We start from the raw sequence: 21,707 nt of genomic DNA, 5'->3' as shown, positions 1-21,707 counted from the left end.
ATTCCCCTGACTTTCATTTGAAGAGTTACATATCATCAGAAAGCTTTGGGAGTCTAGTTTTCAATGCAACAAACCGTGCATCAAACCAAATTTTGTGTGTGCAGATATCGACAAAACACCACAAAGCATCAGTGTTGTCGCGAAAACAAAATCAATTCTCTTGCGAGTTAGTTTTCAATTTGGTTAAGTATTTCTCGACCTTCATGCCATATATCATTTGAAATCCCTTCCAGTCTAGTTTCTAAATTTTCAAGCAGTTCCTCAATCCGTTATTTCTACAAAACAATATCCTCAATTTACTAAAGCATGTTGCTGCTGCTAGTAAATGAGGTTGGATGGGTTCTGGGAACGGCTATCTTTGTTTTTTTAGGTGACGATATTCTAAATCTCAATCTTCCTCCAAATTTTGATCGTTATCCAGATAGTTCATGTGAGATTTGTTTTACATGTATTGAGGTTGAAAAACGTTCCAACATGGAGTTTGGCTTGAAGGGGGAACATATAGAAAACAATGATGTAGTTGAGAACTTTGCCGAATGGGATTCTGCCCTGGTTTATGATCATTACGAAGGCGATGAAGATGTAATTGAAGAGTTCCATGGACAACTATATAATGGAGTACAAGCTCTTATTATCCGTAGCATTCATGATCATTTTTGGGACAGTTTCGTTGCTCAAGATATGAGAGGAGAGCTCTTTGATAGAAGAACTTTTCAACATAATTTGAATTATCTCAGCTCATTTGAAGAAGTGATTTGGAAGCATTATCCCAAGGTGATTATTTTCAAGAAGAAAAGATTAATGTGTGCATGGTCTATAAGAACTTGGAAAATTTTGGTGCCAAATTGGGTATTGTGGAACATCTTGATTGGACATCCAAAAGATGGAGGAAAAAAGAAGTCAAGTGAACCTCAATGATGAGTTTTTTTTCGAGAAGATGAGAATGATGCGGGAACAAACATACAACTTGGAAATTGGTCACATGCATTGGAATTGGAATAATAATGGCAGTGCACTTTTAATTACTTAGAAAATTTGTTAGGTCCATTTAGAATATGGTGAGAGTCTTTTAGGAAGTTGTAATTAATTTATGATTCTTTTATCTTTCTTTAAATTATGATGTAATACAATCATTTGGGGATGATTAATGAAAAATAGTTTATTTTCCTTGTGCATTTGAAGAGAGTGATTTCTCCTCTTAAAATCAAGCATTTTGCTTAATCTTGTGAGTGTATCCACAATTATTGAGATCATATTTTATACAAAACGAAAAGCATGTTGAAACTTGCCTTGCCATTCATCTCTCTGAGAGCTGCACTAGCAGCTTCCTCTGTTGGATAATGGCTAAATTAGTGGCCAAGTGGACAACAAGCTAAATCACCTTTCGGCTATTAAACAAACTAAAAGAATGAAGGACATAATGATGTGGGAACATCATTAGGAGGGTTTCCTTTATGATGTGGCCACATGAGTGGCAATTATGATGTTTGTTCCTTTTGTTTATATTAAGGCATTTGATTATGCCTTTGGTTAGGTGGGGGGAGCGGCATCAGATGAGAGCCATACCAGGGAGAGCGTTCGGCTCTCCCATTTGAAACAGTGATGCTCCTTCGCATTTGTTTGTAATCCCCTTTTGTTAGTAATCCCTCAATCAAAGATGTTGCTGCTACATGTTGTGTAGCTTTTAGGAGAGATGGTATTTGATGTGTGTCCATCTTCTCCAATTGTTCTTTGTGAGAGTGAGAGCTATTGGGTGTATGTGGGATTTGGGTTTAAGAGTTAAAACTCTATTTGTAATCTCTTTTTGATATTAGTGGAATTTCCTCACCGTCTCGGAACTGGACGTAGGCTTATGCCGAACCAGTATAAATCTTTGTGTCATTTGGATGATTTGTCTTATCATATTTTGCCGTTGTAGCTTATTGGTTTCATATTTGACGCTTCCGCACAACATCCTCCGTAGTGTATTCTATGAATGCATAACCTTTTGACCTTTTAGAAATTTTGTCCATTATTATTTTAACTGTTGAGACAAGCAGCTGATCAGCATGAGCATACCAACGGCAGGAAACCAGAAACACCATTTTAAGTAATAGAAAAAGGTAGTACCTTCAACAAGCTCTCCATAGCCTTCAAATGCAGCACGTAGGGTTTTCTCGAATGCATAAAACGATAGGCCTGTTCAGAAAGGAAGTTATTTTTAAGGGAATATGTAATGAGAGGGAAAAGGGAGCTGCAAAAAGTTAGGAATATCGAGATCTTATGAATAATTACAAATTACAATGGATTAGTGCAAAGTTTAGCGAATAATAATGCCAGAATAAGAGTTAAAACTTAGCCAGGGATTACAAGGACGAGTACCATTTCATAGTTTACTCGAAAATATCAACAAGCCAGGAACCCTATTCAAATAAATGAATGTTTAAGATCAGAACTGAATCTGCAACATACCAGTCACAAAAAAGTTTCTTTGTTTTTATGAGGTCGTTTCACTTGCCTCTCCAGATGTTGACAGATCCGTAGAATTCTGTAAATTGTTACCTGAGAAACACATGGCTAACACATATACATGTTTACAGGGGAAAATACTGTGAAATGTTGTGTTAGCATTGATGCCATTAAACAGAAAATGACCTAACAAATGTTGAAATAAAGCTATCCGAAACTGGATTCTTGAAAAGAAAAGAAAAATAAATAGTGATGACGGTCTGTAGATGTGCACCTGATAATGCTATTACTGTCAGTTTGTTTATAACCAACTTCATATTTTCTTCAGGAATCTTTAACTTCGTATCAAACCATGAAACAAAAGGAGAAGCAGCACATGATGCTTTAATGGAGAAACAAGTGCAACAAGTAGAAGTGAAGGAAAATGAAGGGATACTAAAAGGGTTGTAGTGGGTGGGTGAGATGGGGAACCGGAGGTTGGGAGTCGGGGCCTGACGCTGGGTTTTGGGAGGTTTGAATGACAATTTTGTTGATACGATAACTGCTGAGGGGGAATAGAGGGACTCCATGGCTGCTCAGCCGCCCCCGCATTCTCATGTCGACAAGTGTCCCATGACTTAGTGATAAATTAACAGAGTTGACCTTAAATTGGACTATGCAAAAGATTTTTTCAAGGTCAAATCGGATGGATAAATAATCTACGTGATCATAAGATATTCAGAAAATAACTTATGTGCTAAAAAATTTGGATTTAAACCCTAATGGTGTACTCCGTTAGCAAATTTAGTCCAAAAGTGATTTTTCTGAGTTTTTTTAGCACAATAGCTATCTTCCGAATAACGTATAATCACATAGATCATTTATCCAATTTGACAATTTTCAATGTAACCGGAACATGTACCCTTGCATTGGTGTATATCGATTAGAAAATCTGTTCACTAGGGGTGCGTTTGGTACGTGGGATGGGATGGAACAGAGTGGGACGGAACCGTTCCGTCCCACGTTTGGTGCCTTAAAATTGTGTGGAACGCGCGTCCCACGGAACGAAAAAGGGTCAAATTTTGGTTCCCCCTCCCCCCCCTGGAACAGGTTTTTCCATCCCGTGGGACACAAATTTTTTTTTTTTTGGACAACAATACCCCTTTTATTTTTCATTAATTACATTGTCTACCTCCCTTCTCTCCCGTAACCTCCCTCTGTTCTACCACAAACCCAGTAACCCAATCCCTTCTTTCCCGTAACCTCCCTCTTCATCCACCACAAACCCAGTAACCCAATCCCAGCAAACCCATCCGACGACGACGACGTCACCACCGTCACCAGCAAACCCCTCTTCTTCTCCGGCGTCGTCACCACCGTCACCAGCAAACCCTCTTCTTCTCCGGCGCCGTCACCATGGAGCCGTCACCAGCAACCCCTCTTCTTTTCCGGCGCCGTCACCATAGCCAGGCCGACGACGACGACGACGCTGCACGGAGGATGATGACGACGCTGCAGGGAAGACGATGACGACGCTGCAGGCCGACGACGACGACGACGCTGCACGGAGGATGATGACGACGCTGCAGGGAAGACGATGACGACGCTGTAGGGAAGACGATGACGACGCTGCAGGGAGGACGATGACGAAGCTGCAGAAATTGATTGAAATGAATTTTGGGATTTTTCTGTGTTTGATTTTGGGATTTTTCTGTGTTTGATTTTGGGATTTTTCTGTGTTTGATTTTGGGATTTTTCTGTTTTTTTTCTTCTTGTAATTGTTTGCTGGTGACGAGATCTGAAATTGATTGGAGGGTTTGCTGGTGACGAGATCTGAAACTGGATTGGTTGCCGAGAAAACGAAGGAAAACGAAAACTGGGGTCTGATTGTTTGAGTTCATACTCGCACTCAGCAATTGTACAAACAAGGCTAAGTTAGTCATTTAACACGAAATCCAAACCGTTCCATCCTACGCGTACCAAACATAACACGAACCTCCGTTTCGTTCCGTTTCGTCCCGTCCCGTCCCGTCCCGTTCCGTTCCGTCTGCGTACCAAACGCACCCTAGATGTTGGGTTCGATTCTATTCGGTTTTTATCAAAACTGAAAGCCAAAATCAAAATTATTATTCGGTTCTGCTCGGTTCAATTTTCTTTAAATTTTTTCGAATTCAGTTTGATTTTTTTTTCGATTTTGAAACCCATCCAGCGTTCACACACATTATTCAAAAGAAAAATTAATGAAAAGTACTTGAAAACTTTGAGTTTTAACGATAAGAAAAATATAAAAGGTAAAATAAATAGTATTAGGATTAATTTTTTAGTGTAAAAATGTAATTTTTCATTAAAGTGAATAATACTTTTCGTTAAAGTTACTCAAAGGAGTTTATGAAAAAAAATAAACAAAACAAAGAGGCACGTGTGACGTGCGAAAGAAAATCCCACGCACCCACCCGCAAAAACACACAATCCATCGTCACCCTATCTCCCTTTCCCTGCAATTCCATTCGTTGTCTCTCTCTCTCTCTCTCTCTCCCAATTCTCGTTCCGAAACCCTAAAGAAAAAGCCCCAATCAATCTGACATGAAATCCAAACCCCAAAATCTCGTTGGGGTTTCAATCTCAGTCTCGGAGGACACACACGTCCTTCCATGAATTGTTCGCCACCCTTCCTCAAACCCTAGCCTCGATTTTCTTTCCCCTTTCCCCTTTCGATTGCGCGTATTTTACATACCCAGAGAGGGATAGAGAGAGAGAGGTTGCGATCGATAGGCCATGGAGGGCTCTGTGGCGGAGGATCTCGGAGCCCCGGAGTCATGGGAGGTCGCCGGTTTGGACGACGCCTTGAACCGCCTGATGCTTTCCTCCAACAAGGATTCCAAGCCCCCCCAAAGCCTCAGCGACGTCCCGCCTTTGGTTTCCTCTTCTTCTGACGCTTCTGATAAGTTTTCCGAGGATGCCGTCAATCAGGTCGACCAGTTCCTTCGCGAGGCCTTGCAAAACCCTCGGGAGCGCCTATCAAGTAAGCTTTGCGTACATCCCTATAAGTCAAGTTCATGTTTTTGCTTCTTAGAAAAACTCGACACGAAATTGAAGCTGAATGGGGTTTTTTATGGCTAATTTTGTTATAGTTTTCGTTTCGCAATCTTGTGTGGGTTGTATGCATCTTACTGCCTGTTCCACATTTGCTTGCATTTTCTGCCCGTGCCATTCTTGTCGCAGTTAGGGTTTTCTTTAGAAGTGCCTGTATGAATAACAGAAAGGAAGGCATAAGAAAAAGTCATAAGCCACTGGCCGAACACTTCAATTCACATAATTTTAGCTGCTATGGTTTTGATCTTCCTTTGTACTTTGTTGGAAAGCTATAGAGATGAAGTTGACATGTTGTAATATGTCTTCTAACACATGAAATGCTTTTCCATTTTATTTTATCTTTTAGTCCATATTCACATCGAAACAGCCTGAGGACTTCCTTCATTTAGCTAGTTTTAGTTTCTAAAAGGGTTTAGTAGTATTTGAAAGTGAAAGAGTGATTACCAGTTCTACCTTATCCAACCTTGCTGATCCCGAACCTAATCAAATTGGAATGTTTGACACAAATTTTGTTTGCGATGAGAAGAATGGTTTTTTTGTTGTAAGAGAATTAAGTGAGTCAATTCCGTAAAACTAAGAAGAGGGAAGTTTGCTAAACTTCCTATATTAACTTCTCAATGATGTTGGCGAATGAACTCGAATTAAACCTTGTTTTCTTGGAATCTTTTATCATTGTCATGGCCATTTTATTATAATTATTGTAATATGTTTGTTTAGATGCTGTCAGAATGTGCTGTCTTGTTTGGATTAACTAGAGTAAACCCTATTCATAGATATCTTCTTGTACAGTTTTACGAATGGAGCAAGATGTGGAGAAGTTTATCCGTGATCCTCTTCAGCAGCAACTAGAGTTTCAGCAGTTGCCCACTTCTTATTTACGCTTGGCTGCACATCGTGTGGCTCAACATTATTCGCTTCAGTCAATGGTTTTATTAGATGATAATTTACCTGATGGCTCTGGTTCCAGAATTATTGTCCGCAAAACTCCTGAGTGTCGACTCCCTTTGATTCGCCTTGCAGACATCCCTCTTAATTTACCGTCGGAAGACAGCGGTGTTACTAAGGTTGCAATAAAACAGAGGCCACAGAAATGGTCACAGGGTGGAAACAGTGTAGACTCAAATTCATTAAAGGCAAACAGTGCTAAAAGTGTGGAAGAACGGAAAGAGGAGTATAACAGGGCTCGTGCACGAATATTTAACTCTAGTATTAATACGAGTGGCAGTTCAAGTGGGAAATCAGAAAGTGAACCAAAGCTGCTGGATACTCCACAACATGTACCCTTGGTGATGCCAAAGGTGGAAGATATGTCAAATGTTTCTGAGTTGCACTCTGGTAGGGGTTTAATCGAGACTTCAACAAGTAGCAATAGAACAGCTAGAATTAGGCCAGAGAAGGAGCCAATTGGGAGGTACAAACCAAATAATAGGGTAGCTATATTTAGGGATCGTGAGATTGACCGTAAGGACCCTGATTATGACAGGAGCTATGACAGGTATGGTATACAATTTCTGTAGTGACCATTTATTCTTCTCTCTGATTATTTGTTTGGTAATCAATTGTTCCTTACCAAAATAGTTACTGTCTTCAGTATTGAAGCCTGTCCTTTCATTCACGTGAGGACCATCATCTTTTTGTGTTCGGAGGCAAAATCTCATCTCATAATTGTTTTTATGGTCATGGTTTTCTATTTGCTTAAGCTACTCTTCCCTTTCTGTTTTTTTTCTTAAACAAACAAAAGAAAATATAGTCTTATCTATCCATGCAAAATATGGTTCTTATCAGCGTTGCTATTGTTGTCAGTATTGAAGCCTGTCCTTTATTGTGACCGTGATATTTTTGGATGATCTGGTCATTACATGGCTCAAAATCTTAAGCATCTGCCTTCTCGTACTTTACCTGCTATGTTAATTCTTAAATCCAACTAATCCTTAATGAATGCTGCAAGTTGATAGAATCCAACAAAGTAAGAACTTAAAGGTGTAATGTTGTAGTCCCCTTAATTTCCATGTAACCCTGGCCAGAAAATTGTTCTTGAGAACACGTTATTAGCTCCCAGTTTGTTTGGTCTTTTCTATTTTATAGCTAACCAAAGTCTATGATAAAATATTTTGCAGGTACATGCAAAGATTTGATCCTGGGTTTGGATTCAATGGTGGTCCATATGCCATCCAGCCTATGTATACACCTGCATTGAACTACAACACCGAATTTCCTCAACTTGGTTCTGCACACAGGCCTCAGATTTCTACTGAACATCAGGCTTGTCCTCTTCCACAACACCTACCTGGGCCTTGGGTTCCACCGTCGCCCCCTGCTGGAATTGGGTATGGTCATCCGGAGACCATAATCACACCATTTAATCCGAATCATGTTGGTGCACGATCAACATCTGGCATTTATCTGCATTCATCCCAGTATCCTTGTCAGCGCCCTGGAATGCCCTTTGTCCATCCTCATGAACATGTTCACCAACCTTTTTCACAGGTATGGCAATTCAACAGCTGTCTTCTCTAAAGTCAATTAAGTAGTCTTGTCAACTTCTTGTTGAAGAGGTACTTCTTTTGAAGGAAAAAGAAAATCAATCTTTTTATTTCCCCTCTTTTCAAATGTGGTTTGAGGTACTCCCTATTAATTTGCTACTGCATTAGAACACTTCTGGTTTGAGGGCACTGAACAGAATCCTTCTCATTATATTATATTTTGGTTGGCTCTCTTGCATCTTGCATTCATAAATCTCCACCTGACCTAATCTACTTCACAGTAATTACAACACAACTCATTATTTATTAACTAAATACAGATGGGTCCCACTGAAATAATTTTGTGCTGCGTCATTGGTGATCCAAATCATTATTTATGTCTACTGTTGGCAAATGTAATGGGTACTCTCCCATGTATCACTTTTCTGTTTGATGGATTTTTTGTAATCTTATTTTCCATGAACTTCACCCCTTAATATGATTTTTAGTACCACCTTCTTGTGTAGCATTAGCCGCTACTATCCCTTTTTTAGAAGTAGAAATCCCTGTATACCAAAAGAAAGAACGGTTTTTAATTACCTCTACTTGTCGTTATTTGTTTTTCAGCTGTTTTTGGATGAACTAGTAATAAGTCCCAAAAAAAAAAATCAAGTTCTGTTTATTTTTTGCTCCAATATGGGGCTTAAAAAAAATTTGTTCATAGATATAAGTGGCTAAAAAATAAATAATTGTAAAATTTATGGCAGCTATATGAATGAACAAAAATCTGTCTTCTTACGTAAAAGTTTGTTGTTTTATTACTAGAAAGTTTCTTCATTTTCTTTAATTTTTCTCCTCCTGCTAAACTCTGGGAAATGTCATCTAAAGTAGAATCATAAGTCTGCTTTCTAAATTGCAATTTTCGTTGTGCATTTTTATTTGAAAAAAAAAAAAAAAAGGGCTGTGGTGTGTTGCTTAAGGTTTCTCAAGTAATAGGTTTCACTTGTTTTGACTGCTTGGAATATGGTGCTTGTGTTTTATTTATTTATGTTTTTCTTTTTACAGTCTCATCAACAGCAACCTGATGCAAGTTTTGGGTTAGCCCGGCCCTGGTGAGGGGCAGGGGCTGTGCCTGCACCCTGCCTGCTTGTAGTCGAGCATGAAGTATAATGGGCTGTGAGAGTCGCACGTGTTTCAGTTGGCAGGAGTGCAGGCATAGGGAACCAAGGTGGGCTTGAGTGGATGGATCATTTCTATGGACACAGACATCATCTGTTCTCCTCTTCCTTGGTTCCAACGGAAGCTTCTTCCATCTGTGATGAATGATGAAGAAGCTCCATGGGTTTGGAAATTATATCTAAATAAGCTCTCGAGAGAGCTTTGTGACCCTATGATGACGAAGACGATTTAGAAGAATCTGAACAGAGCTGAGAAAGTATGTCTCTGCTTGGATGAAGGTATGCTCTCCGGACACTATCACATACACACACGCACTGTGAATGAGACTTGTGCACTGGCTGGTATAAGATGTGGTGGCGCACCGTTGGTGAAAGTGGATGGGATACATCTGATCTAGCAAATTGGCTGTTAATTTTTCCAGTTTTCAACTCAAGCTATACTTGGATCGCCTCATTTGTATATATGTCGATATTAAAGCTTAACCAAATTGTTTTGGATTTTGTTATGCAGGCTTTGGTTACTTGTTTAGAGAGTAAGCAGCATCGATATGTGTTTCTTTGATGTCTTGAAGCACTGAAAAGAGCCAGAGGGGGTCTGCATAGGAGGATTCTTTGGAACTATTTGTATGCCTTTGGGAGGTTTGATCTGCATCCAGGTTCTTCTGACGAAAAGATTTCAAAGTTGAAAATATAAAGTATTCTGCATCATGTTACGTATCATACGACACTTTGGTCTGTAGTTATTTCTTTTAATACGGTTTATTTAAATTCATAATATCTGTTGTAGTAATTATAAAACAAACCCGATGCGTATCTGCATCTGTCTCGCTTGGGAGATTCTGAGGAGCCATTGCCATGGTGCGATCTAGTTTCAGTTGAATTCTGAAATTAATTCTGGGTACGTTACAATTATAAGTGCCATATTGACAAGTTTTTTGTTAAGTGGATAAATTGCTGTCAATTTTTTTTTCTAATAAAAGTTGGCAGTCCTGGATCTTCTACGTAGTAGTCTTGCCTCACACTCACCAGGTCAAGGAGGAAATATAAAGAAAAATAATAAACACAGCCCTTTTAACGTTTCATGGACTGCTAGTTATTGTTCCAATTTGATTTATTCAATTCGACAGTCATCAATAAAACATGGTATGTAAAGCTAAAAAGGTGTGAAATATCGCTGCCCGCAAGCACAGAAATCAGATCCAGATACCACATGCCAACACCTAGCAGAGGAATTCGGATCTTTTCTGGATCCCCAAAAACTGAGCCCAAGGATCAAATGATCTGGACCGTTAAAATTTAATCCAATGGTTACAAACAAGAAATCTTTCCAAAAGTTATAATAATTGTAACTGTTTGATCAAATTTTAACGGCCGGATCATTTGATCTTTAGACTAGGTTTTTGGGGATCTGGGTTCTTAGCAGAGGCAAGCAGTAACAGAAGCTGTCAAGAAACTCTCACTAAATAAAGTAGACATGATCAAAATCTTTCTTTGATTGTGAAATCAATAACTCTGCGGAGTTTCAAAAACTTGGCCAAGGTAAGATATATCAATGCCTTCTTTGCTTTGCACGCTGATACGACCCTTTCCCCTTTATCTTCCATTTTTCATTTCCACCCGGCCGGTTTTTCTCTTCTATCTCACGAACCTTCCGCTTTCTGTATGGTGGATCAATGAAATAAGCAACAGCATCATGGTAATAAAACTCGTGAAAGAAACCTCTGGCTATCTTATTACCTGTAGTTGCCAAGGTTACGATCAGAAAGCACTTCCTCTGCAAGGGACACCTTCCTTTCCTTCTTTGTAAGTCTGCTTGAGAAGAAATCTAATGGGGACTCTATCACTGTCCCTACCTGATAAACAGCCACAAGGCAGATAATCTCGTCAAATATACTAATACATCCCATGAACGGCTTCTTGTAACGTTATTGTGATACCGTATTCTAACCTGGAAATACTTGTTCGGTTGTGCATCCCCCTTTTTGTAATGTCTCTTTGGATCCATAACATTCCTTAACTGCAGTTAGAAAATTGAATGAGCCAACTATACTTCCTTTTAACAACAACAAAAGCATCAGACCAAAAAATAAACGAAACAGTAAAACGCACAAGTTATAATTATAGTAATCCTTGCAAATGGATAAACCCGAAATCAATAAGCCGGTAAAATGGTGCATGAGCAGGCATATATCCCACTAGGTTCAAATAAATGTCAATTGATATGCTTTAGAACGGAAATGATCTGAATGATACAGGAATCATGGAAATATGAAAAATAACTGAACGTTGGAAGGGGTTCCAGATTCCAAAGAAATACCATCTCGTTTAATGTTTCAATGAACATATGGTCTGCGGATGGACAAGAAAAACACCACTCACTACAGAATGTGCTAGCAATTAGATGGTTCTTCTCGTTAAAACCAATTTGACAAGCACTTGGAATCATACCAAAGTAAGTGTACCGTCAAATGCAAACTTCCAAGTTAGTTTGGCTTTTGTTACATTCTCGATGCTAGAGATTCAGGTTGAAAGACTGTCCCATGTTTATTACTTCCAAGGTTGATGCAATGACATGGTAACTACAACTATAACCACAAAAACTTCTAAAAACACAGATCACTATGAGTAAAATAAGTACCGAGGCAAGCGCAAAATCGAGAAAACATGGAATGCACATGACTACAACAATGTGCCAATGAAAACAAATAACAGAAACACAACATAAGTTACCATACCTTGAGTAATTGGAGATCTTTCTGCAACTCCGGGGTCATGGTTGGTGCAGGCATGTCAAACCTAAATCAGAAAACACGTTACGAAACACCGAAAAGAATATGAATTTCAATCGCCGGCAAATTATATAGGGGAATCTAACAAATCCCAAGACTAAAAGGAAACAGAGTGAATTGAGCTGATAACATACCAGCTTGTTCCAGCAGTGTCTTTGATCTGCTTCTTGGCCAATTTGTTCCGCTTTACCGGGTCATTCGGCGGAACGAAGAGGCCATCTACAAGCTGCGTGCTGGGTTTCCAAAGCGGATTAGCTTCGGGGCGAGGTTTGGAGCCAGACCCATCTCGATTTTTGGAGGCCGATGAAAAAGCCGGCAACTTTGGCTCCCATGAGAGCCCAATCGCCGCCTTGCTTTTCGCCATTCTAGAACTCAATTTATGGAACCGAAACTCGAAAGAGCACCTATGGAAATTACATGCATGAGCTGATAAGCATAAAGCAGTTTTAATTCCTTTAAAAAATCAGAGAAGAGATGAAGATACCCAGAAACTAACGTCCATTTATTGACTGCAAACGAAAAGAACCAAAAAACCCATACCGAAAAGTGAAGGCCGCCCTAAATCAGAAAACCTTACCTGGATTTTGGGACTCGAAAGTCGAAGAAGAGGCCTAGCAGGGTGCGTGTGCTTGTCTGTGTGTGTGGCTTGCTTGTGGCTGGTTGGAGTCGCGTCGGAGAAGGTGGACGGAGGAGCGGCGCCGCGGATTCAAGAGAGATGACAGGGTTGGAGTGTTGGAGATATCGAGAATGAATGAGAGAGATGGGATAGAGCTAATTTACGATGGACGGTTGTGATTAAATCTTAACCAATCCAACGGTTCAAGTAATTCTTAAATTATAAATTATAAATTATACATTCCCCACTGCTGTTTCTCGTAGGAGTCTAGGTCGTGTCTCGGCCCCAGTGTGGCTGATCATCCTCTCGAACCAGCTACTGATCATCGCCTTAGTAAGCTATTTCCTTACCAACGAGCTAATCAGACGCGACCATCAATGAATTGATCGGATTAACCAACCAAAATTAGCTTCAATCATTTTATATTGTACAGAAGAAAATGCGTCTGTAACGGTTGGACGATAATAAAAAGTCATAGCAAACCTGATAGCTTACTAAAAAAACAAGCCTAATTCCCTATGGACAACAAAATATGTTGATATTTGGTTCGATTTGGGATTCCCAACCAATTACATAGAGGAGCCTGAATCCCAAAATGAAACTTTCGGGATCAGTTCGATTTCAGGGCGGGCAATTTTCGGTTCGGTTTTGGGACTGGATAGGGACGGTTTGGGGTTTTCCCTTTTTTTTTTTTTCACGCCTAGGGCTAGGAGGGACTCTGGTATGAAATTGTCCGCAATCTATGCATGGTATTGTGAAAGCTAGGATTTAGAACTTAGACGCCGTCTGAGTTGCATTGGTGTGCCATAACGTCGCATCCAAAGATAGCTCTCTATGAATTATATGAATTTACAAGAATGTTGGTTGTGACAACCAAGAAGCAGTCGGAAGAGATGTGACCCTCAAATTCTCGTTGGTTTACTTGTGTTATACACGCGTTAATAATATGCATGAATTTGGTTACACCAGATTACGGATGGTAGAGTTTTATGAAAATTGGTCATGGAGGATGAAACAGTAGCTGATTTCGAATGACGATTTAAAATTACTATTACCCAAACTTATGAGACAAGAAAAACAATGCCCTGTTAAAATGCAGCACTTTTTTGGGTGGATGAACGACTCTTTCTTGGGGACGCTACAATAGGAACCATCCCGTTCCGTTAGGAGAGTGCCGATTCAGTTTAGAACCGGAAAAACACAATGGTTCGAAATTGGTTTCAGTTTCGGTTTCCAGTTCAAGATACGCAGCTCATTCAGGACGTTATTTCGTATACTCCCAGAGCAAATGAGAAACCGAAAAGTAGAGTGTCATTTGCCTATCATAAATACTTGGCATTAACAATCTGTTTCATTGTTTCGGGGACAACGGGAGCAAATCGGTATGGAGAAGCTCAACTTGCACGTGTACTTGCAAAACTGTCATAATCCAACAAAGAGAGTCAGGCTTTGTTTGGAGCTCAAGCAGAAACTCTCTGGAGGCAACTCAAAACCAAGCCCGAATTCCGATGTTGATGTTCGTTCTGCTTCCGCGGATCCATCAGTTGCAAAAAGGGTTAGCCAGGCACACATTTGCCTAGCAGAAATAATCCCCCCTCCAACTGTTGCAGTTCTTGTTACCTTTCCCCAAAAAAAGAAGAAAGAAGTTCTTGTTACCTAGCCCATCTCGAACAAATTTTGCTTTTGGATTGAAAATTATGTGATGAAAAGTAAACTTTTCAAACGAAGGAATTTATTCAAGCTCTGTCTGTCTCAGCCCACGCACAAACAGAAAATAGAATGATAAATACAACAGAGTAATAAAAGGCGACTTACGAATCTACATCCAGCTTCCTGTCTATGCTTGAGAAAGTTTGGTAGAATGCCTTGAAGTATTTGTATGCAATATCGATATCTTCCTTCCCGCAAATCTCTCTCACACTGCAGTTAGAGATGAAAATAAACAAAACCAACAGTGATATCTCATGGCACATTATATTTCAACCTATAAAGGAGTGCTAATACGTAAACGTACAATATTAGCCTCTCTTTTATTGAAAACTATCAGTTATATTATCAAAATGCTTAATAATTTAAGCACTATTAAGATAGTTAATGAAACATATTATTTCACTTTACTAGTAGCTGCATTTTTTTCGTTAGACGGTTAGAGAGAGGCTCACTTTACTAGAGTCGTCAAAAGATATGCCACGACATGAAAATATGAAATAAATGAAGCTCGGGAGTGAGATCAATTATGAAAATATGATCTTCATAATTAAAAATATCAGTTGGCATCAAAATTTTGAGATTTATGTTGATGTGCAACACGATACCTGTGCATAGAAAGCTGAGGAATGCCACAATCGACGGTACGAATGCCAGCCCCTGAAGCTAGTATGGGACCTATGGTAGATCCACATCCCATATCGTTTCTCACCACAAATTCCTTAAGAGAAATAATAGAGCAAGTAAAAGCTATGAGCTAAGTTATTGTTATCTGAGATTCTGAGGTAAAGAATGTCAAAGATAATCAATGAGACATGTGAGATCAATTTTATCTCATGACAATATGCTTTAAATTGAATTCCAAAATAGGACTGATTTATCTTTAGAGTGATATATCTGATCTATGATGCTATCTCATAAAGGAGACATTAAATTAAACAGGGAAGAAAATCCTTATTTTTTTAACACAAATTACTAACTTCGGAGTTTCTTTGTGGCTTGGATTTCACTTTTTTTATGTAACAAGTGAGCAATATATAAACATTCAGAAAGTAATCTTGTTTCGATCCTTAGCAAATGAAAAGAGATAAATTTCTCTTCATGAAGATGTTAGTATAATGCATGAATAGCACAGAACATAAGGTCAGTTTCCAAAGAAAGGGGCACCTACTCTACTCAACTTATTTAAAGCATGGGATTCCTACTTAATGACTTATTTAATGCAAGATTGTTAAATGGATTAATCAAACTGGGTGTCCAACAGTAAATACCTGAGTCGGAAGGTTATGGATTTTGCCAATTTCTTTGAAAATAAAAGATGTGACCCCACTAGTAGCATAGCGCTGGTTTGCATTATGCTTGATAACTAGACCTTTTTGCATTTCAGGACGATGGTGTTCTTCATGCTTGTCCATGAAATTTGGGTGTACTCCATGAGCCATGTCTGCAGACACTATTAAGAAAGCATCCCAAATATACATTTAGAGATTATGTTTATACATTACCTAAGAACAAAGAAATTGAACAAAAGAAGTTATATCCTGGTCACACGAATAAAATTAGCTATAATACAGTCTGTGATTCAAAACCCTAAACCCTTTATCAAAAAACACACACCCAGGATATTAAACCACAATCCTACCTACCCTTTGTAATTCCCTTTACAGTTCATTTTCTTCGCATAGTAGGTTGCTTAGGACTGCAACTCCCATGTCTATGTTGGGCGAAGAGAACAAAAAGGCTATCATTCAGGTGTTTGGTAACAGTGGGAAATGGTAACCAGGAAGTACCCCTTAAGCGTACACACATAACAGTTATCAGATTCCCGAGAATGTGCTTGCAAAATATAGGAATGGAATATCAAACCCGTTCCGTGTTTTGAATCCATAAACCAAAATGTAAAGCTAAACGAAAAGTGAATTGCAAGATAATTTTTTATGGCATAGACATTTTTCCATTCGTCTTTTGAATGTGCATAGACGTTTTAGAGCTACAACAACAACAACAAAGCCTTTTCCCACTAAGTGGGGTCGGCTATATGAATCCTAGAACGCCATTGCGCTTCGTTCTGGATTCATTTTCATAAGGATTCGACGTAACCTAGGAGTGCCGGCTGTCGACTACGTGACGCGCTCCCCCTCCTCCTTTATCCGGGCTTTGGACCGGCAATGTAAGATAAACTTACACAGGCCATAGACATTTTAGAGCTAAATGAAAAATAAAATTCAAGATAATTTTTTTAAGAGAGAGAGAGAGAGAATTATTAAAGGTCCAGTGAGAAAAAACTCATAAAGGCGTGACTCAAACTTACCAAGAAATGATTGGCGAATTGCACGCTCAAAAGCACATTCACCAACATATTTCTCAGCTAAGCAACTAATTATACGTCTCATAGCCTGAAACATAGTTGGTGCACCAGCCCCCTGAATTGAACCTGAACCAACCTAAACAAGAAGAGTTGAAGATAGAATCTGTGAACTGGCCAAAAAGGCAAGAGAAAATGCACACGAAAGATTACCATCACTATAAATGCAACATGAGTAAGAAGGGGATGTTCCTTGTGGAAATAAGAACCAGCATAAAATGATCCAATTGTTGAAACTCTACAACAGAAAGTAATTAAGTAATTACTCTCTTTCTGTAGAGCGTAGAATGTGTGGTCATGCCACACACATGCAAGCACGAATTTTAATTTTCAGGATGGCGTGAATGTTGCAGAGAATCACAGGTTGTTGAAAACATCAGCCACACAGTAAAGTTAAAGTGATCAATGACATTGAGGGGCATCACAAGAAACAGACTCTACCTCTCAGTGTGTGTGACACCTTTGTAGGGTCCACTCCACATGGTATAACTAATAGTGTATATAGTCATTCAAGTAATTTTACATCGTCACGGATATTAGATAATGAAAATCTAGTTTTGGAAAAGGAGAATATGTGAGGCACGAAAACTATCCTTGGAAGCATATGAATGCAGAACTTCAGTACTTAACGTAACAAATAAAAATACTGGGATCGGGATAAAGGAAAATTCATGCTGCAAGAACTTCTGATGAAGGAAATACCTCCTCATTGTCAAATAAAGCAACCATCCGTACAGCATGTTCATTTGATATATCACCAGGTGATTCACATGAATCAATGAGAGCCCTTAACGCACAGTAACTTGAGGCCAGATTATCCAACCTTCCTGAAAAAATAAATTCATCGTTTCCACCTCCAAGGCAGCTCGGTTGGGTATCACAAATATTCAACTCAATACTCACTATGTCGTCTATGTTACAATTGAGCTCATCTGATAAAACCTGAAAACCACAGCTGTAATTCAATAAAAAAGTGTTTTACACCCAAGACAAGTGCACCATTACTTTAACAGTGATCACAAAAATGGATAACCTGAAAAGTTACAATGTTACATAGAAACAGAATTCACTTGTGTATAAGTCAAAAATGGAAACTGGATCATCTGGTTATTTGATATGGGAATGCCCACATACTATAGCGAACATAATAATTTCACATCTTCTAATTTTCTTTACAGATAAATACCACTTTTATTTAGTGCCACGGTATTTGCTGATTAGGATATCTACTCAGAGATTAGAGAGTGATAAAGATTGAATGTATTATCCTAAAATGACAAGAAAGTCTATTACCTCTAACAGTTGCATACAACAGATAAATAAGAATGCATTCCCATTGCTAACACCAGTGACATTGCTATGAATATAGTAATTTTCCAGCAAATTTCCCATTGCAAATTTACCTCTATACTCTACCATTCATATCCAAAAAAGATAGAGGCAACCGCAGAAGCACTGATGATTCAATTCTCATAAGCATTGGAGTACTGCTCGCTTTTTCTCATTTCAAATTCTATCTTTTAATTATTTTATTGAATATACAAGTGAATTTTGTGAAACAATATGCTTCTAGTCTTTTACATTGACATAAATAAAAAAAATTTCATTTTTCAATTATAGTCACATTACAGAAGATACACGGAAAGGGCAAGCTCGCATATTCCCAAGCCGCAAACACTAATAGATAGAATATCCCAGCCTATACTTTTCAAAGATACTTTAGAAGCTTTACCAACTAATTGTGGAACACCAAACAAATACCTGCATGAGCAAAGGATGATGATCAGCTTTTGAAGATGCTGTGGTACTTTTCTCTTTTGTCTCCAGAGATGCTTCTTCTAGTTTGGATGCCAGTAAAGGAATAAGTTGAGTCTCTATATTCGGTTTAAATCCATCCTTGTTTACTGTGCTAAACAAGCAAACGAAAAACAATGAGATGATCTGCACAACAACTGGCCTATTAAAAAGCCTTAAGACAAGTCACACACTACTTATATAGTTATGAACCACGATGCAGCTTCCACTATAACTCTTAGAAACTAAGCTGTTGAACTGTCTACCAATTGTCAAATTGTACAAGCTTGTCACACCTCAAAACTTAAACCAATAAAAATTTATTTGTTCAAATGTATATCTACATATAGCATTCTCTTAAAAAGCCTGCCCTATATAGCCATTCACTATAACAAGATGATATGTGAATATTTGATAACTAACAAAAGCAGGACTTCATTAACAGGTATAACTTTTTGGAGTGCTCCTAAATGCTAAGGGGCAGCCCTGCCATAACTGTGAACTTGAAATCTCAATTTAAAGCATATGGAAGCTTTCAGTTATAAGTATAAGCTTCAAATATTTATCTTTCAAGGATCATATATACTAAGATTTTTACCCTCCTTTGCAATCATAGATGCTCTCAGAAACTGGAAATCTACTATCTTAGTAGTATAGGGACATTTACTTAGATTATATATTCAATTGCTAAGTTAAACAAATTAAAGTAATAGATAATACATCTAGCTTACTGAAACTAGAAGAATAAACTATTGAATGTTAGATGAATAAACCTTTCAAGATCGTCACAAGCCAAATGTGCCACATCCTTAAGACTTCAAAAAAGTAAGATAACCAACATAGATAGTCTTTCACAGAGCAGTGTTATTAATGTATCAATAACCTTTATCAACATTCAATGAGCTTTTGTGCATGAAAACATAAAACTTTTGTTCCAGAATGTTGTCTCACACTCTAGTTAATACATTCAATCTAATAAATACATAGACAGCACATTTCCTTCAAGGTTAACCTTTCTTCTTATCTTCCTCTTGATCAAAGAATCCCCTTTCAGACACAAATATAAATTCAGTTTACCAAATTACATTTTAACAAAATTAACAATTGCAAAGCTTAACTTTTCTTAAGAGAAACTAAACCTTTCTGAACAGACAAGTCAGTCCAATTAATCTGCTAACTTTGTACCCATCTCGTGGAGCACCCTATACTGACTCCACCTTTAAATTCAATCTAACTGGACTCTAGCATCTACAATTCTCGATCAATAAGGTCTTCATCGTTCATATACAGTGCTAACATTTTCATTAAACCAATTAAAGGTACTTTTTGCTTAAAATAAATAAAAAAATTTTAAAAATTAAAAAATAAAAACTCATAAGAACTACGCATTACAGGAGCATTTTCTAACCGGTCAAGGTGAATGGCCAGTGTCGGTATTCGTAACAGAGGTCGCTTCACTTTGACAAGCTTATGCAAAAAGGAGCCCTTGCTGCCTCTCAATATCACCCTGCCTGCCACACTTAGGTCTCTATCAAACCAAGTATGCCAGAGACCACCTCCGTATGTCTGCACATTGATCATTTGATAACCAGACTTGGATGATGCAAATCTTGGCTTTAATTTTAGACACGGACTGTCTGTGTGTGCAGCAATCGCATGGAAACCACTACCAACACTATACCTGAAAAACTAAGAATAACTTTTGATTAACAAGTGCCAATCCGGTAGAACTACAAAACCAAACCTAACAATAAAATATAAAAAAATAAAAAAAATAAAAAAATAAAAAGAAGGAATGACTTGAGCTGTATACGAAGCAAAAAACAAAATAACAGGCATTACAGAGATTTTATTACTATAAAGACAATTCAATATATACAGTAAATCTATGTCAAAAGAAAATGACGGCAACACAAAGATCCAGAAGTCAATAACAATGGTTACACAATTTGTAAACCCATGTCACCCAACTGTAACTAGTCACATATTCAATTAGGTTAGTAGTAATGCATAGTTGCTGGTGATTCTAAATCCAACATCCTATTTTTCAACTGATAGATCTGTTTCACTCACTTCTCTCCAACAGCAAATGCAACCAAACAAGACATATTCCGTGTAAAGAAGTAGCGGCCACCAGGCTTCAGGTCCCACTCATCATTCTCACTCAGCAAATGAAAACCAGCAGCAATTAGTTGTCTTTTCGCTTCAGCTGCAAAGAAGACCAAATCCTAAATTACAACAAAACTAAGACCATACATGTAACCAATTCAGCACCTCTTTCTTCATATATAAGCATTCATTGGCCTCATAATTGGATCAAAGTTAACAATTTAAAGTTAAGTCATATATAAGCCCTCGGGGATTAGCCTCAAAGTGGATGAATTTGCTTTGCTTTTGAGCGCATTGCGATTGTTTGAATTCAAAAGGAAATATTACCAAACTAAGCTTTGAATCTCGAAAACATATTCTAAAGACCAGTTTTTCTTATTATCCATATCCTAGCAGATGCACATGAAAATGCCACGGAGTTCATATTGTTCAATTTATTTCCCTTCCTTCCCCTGATTTTCCCAGTAACCAAACGGATTCTTACGAACAAATTCAACAGAAAATACACACACACACACACAAAAACAACATAAAATGATAGAGTGGTGAGTACCGGTAGCATGAAAGTGAGTCCAAGACTCGTTGAGGTAGTCGAGCAGATCCCCAATGATTGAGGTATTCGCTCCCGCCGCAGAAACCGAGCTCTGACCAACACCACACACAAGACAAAATCAAATACAAACAGATTGCACGTCAGAGGCATCAATTATGGAGAGAGGAAGAGAACCTGAGGGAGATGAGGGGAGTTGGAGGAGCAGAGGATAGGACCGGTGGAGAAAGTGCGAGGACGTGAGCGGCGGAGCTGGTTGGGGTTGGGGAAAAGTACGGAAGGCTTGAGGGTGAGAGGAGAGTGGGGGAGTTGCATTTGCTGCAATCGAGTTATCGCTGCCATTTCTCAACTTCTTCTGGTATTCTACTCTCTGCGACTGCGAGTCCCTGTGAGTGAGCGTGTGCAACTTTTCTAATTCGATTTATCCAACAATTATTAAACTCCTAAACTCTGAAGGTTCAAATATTTTTTATCTGACTAATATTTTATAACAATAATTTATCAAATACAAATTAAAAAATAAACATTTACTCGTTAAAATTTAATGTTGTGTGAGTTCATAACTAATCCTTATATTTTGAAATAAAAATATCGATCTGACTAATGTTTTATAAAAA

General features: G+C 38.4%; 3 protein-coding genes and 1 long non-coding RNA gene across 4 annotated transcripts; 1 reads left to right on the top strand and 3 right to left on the bottom strand.

Moving 5' to 3' along the window:
- Nucleotides 1-1,821: 1,821 nt before the first annotated feature.
- LOC139197577 (uncharacterized) lies at nt 1,822-2,960 on the bottom strand. Its single transcript, XR_011583062.1, has 4 exons — nt 2,723-2,960; nt 2,452-2,541; nt 2,110-2,178; nt 1,822-2,023 (listed from the first exon to the last, which is right to left on the bottom strand). It is a non-coding gene; the product is annotated as an uncharacterized lncRNA (long non-coding RNA).
- A 1,880-nt stretch (nt 2,961-4,840) lies between these two features.
- On the top strand, nt 4,841-10,069 carry LOC103438798 (uncharacterized). The gene is made up of 5 exons (XM_008377350.4): nt 4,841-5,449; nt 6,310-7,015; nt 7,638-8,007; nt 9,048-9,439; nt 9,672-10,069. Exons 1-4 carry the CDS (start codon nt 5,203-5,205, stop codon nt 9,096-9,098), a joined length of 1,374 nt encoding a protein of 457 aa, XP_008375572.3. The 5' UTR covers nt 4,841-5,202; the 3' UTR covers nt 9,099-9,439; nt 9,672-10,069.
- Nucleotides 10,070-10,229: 160 nt separating this feature from the next.
- Nucleotides 10,230-12,946, bottom strand: LOC103438797 (rRNA-processing protein fcf2-like). Its single transcript, XM_008377349.4, has 6 exons — nt 12,527-12,946; nt 12,084-12,353; nt 11,896-11,956; nt 11,109-11,177; nt 10,898-11,013; nt 10,230-10,818 (listed from the first exon to the last, which is right to left on the bottom strand). The coding sequence occupies exons 2-6, from the start codon at nt 12,311-12,313 to the stop codon at nt 10,710-10,712; spliced, it is 585 nt and encodes a 194-aa protein (XP_008375571.1). The 5' UTR covers nt 12,314-12,353; nt 12,527-12,946; the 3' UTR covers nt 10,230-10,709.
- A 908-nt stretch (nt 12,947-13,854) lies between these two features.
- Nucleotides 13,855-21,519, bottom strand: LOC103410047 (probable aspartyl aminopeptidase). Its single transcript, XM_029105368.2, has 11 exons — nt 21,268-21,519; nt 21,094-21,184; nt 20,505-20,640; nt 19,840-20,112; nt 18,399-18,546; nt 17,340-17,579; nt 16,584-16,716; nt 15,544-15,725; nt 14,881-14,993; nt 14,381-14,485; nt 13,855-14,185 (listed from the first exon to the last, which is right to left on the bottom strand). Exons 1-11 carry the CDS (start codon nt 21,430-21,432, stop codon nt 14,182-14,184), a joined length of 1,590 nt encoding a protein of 529 aa, XP_028961201.2. The 5' UTR covers nt 21,433-21,519; the 3' UTR covers nt 13,855-14,181.
- Between the last annotated feature and the right edge of the window lie 188 nt (nt 21,520-21,707).

The sequence above is a fragment of the Malus domestica genome, chromosome 07, assembly GCF_042453785.1.
Source record: "Malus domestica chromosome 07, GDT2T_hap1".
Classification (NCBI taxonomy): domain Eukaryota; kingdom Viridiplantae; phylum Streptophyta; class Magnoliopsida; order Rosales; family Rosaceae; genus Malus; species Malus domestica.
The sequence above is the reverse complement of the archived record's forward strand: the minus strand, read 5'-3'. Positions and strand labels throughout refer to the sequence as shown.

Bases quoted from the DNA above. Each gene is read 5' to 3' on its own strand.
- LOC103410047 (XM_029105368.2), bottom strand. From the start codon at position 21,432: ATGGCAGCGATAACTCGATTGCAGCAAATGCAACTCCCCCACTCTCCT. The intron at 20,641-21,093 runs GTACTCACCACT...TCTTCTTTGCAG, and splicing joins GACTCACTTTCATGCTACCG to CTGAAGCGAAAAGACAACTA. The intron at 14,994-15,543 runs GTATTTACTGTT...ATTTCTCTTAAG, and splicing joins TCCATAACCTTCCGACTCAG to GAATTTGTGGTGAGAAACGA.
- LOC103438797 (XM_008377349.4), bottom strand. From the start codon at position 12,313: ATGGCGAAAAGCAAGGCGGCGATTGGGCTCTCATGGGAGCCAAAGTTG. The intron at 11,178-11,895 runs GTATGGTAACTT...TTCTAACTGCAG, and splicing joins AAGATCTCCAATTACTCAAG to TTAAGGAATGTTATGGATCC. The intron at 11,014-11,108 runs GTTAGAATACGG...GCTGTTTATCAG, and splicing joins AACCGAACAAGTATTTCCAG to GTAGGGACAGTGATAGAGTC.
- LOC103438798 (XM_008377350.4), top strand. From the start codon at position 5,203: ATGGAGGGCTCTGTGGCGGAGGATCTCGGAGCCCCGGAGTCATGGGAG. The intron at 7,016-7,637 runs GTATGGTATACA...AATATTTTGCAG, and splicing joins TATGACAGGAGCTATGACAG to GTACATGCAAAGATTTGATC. The intron at 8,008-9,047 runs GTATGGCAATTC...TTCTTTTTACAG, and splicing joins TTCACCAACCTTTTTCACAG to TCTCATCAACAGCAACCTGA.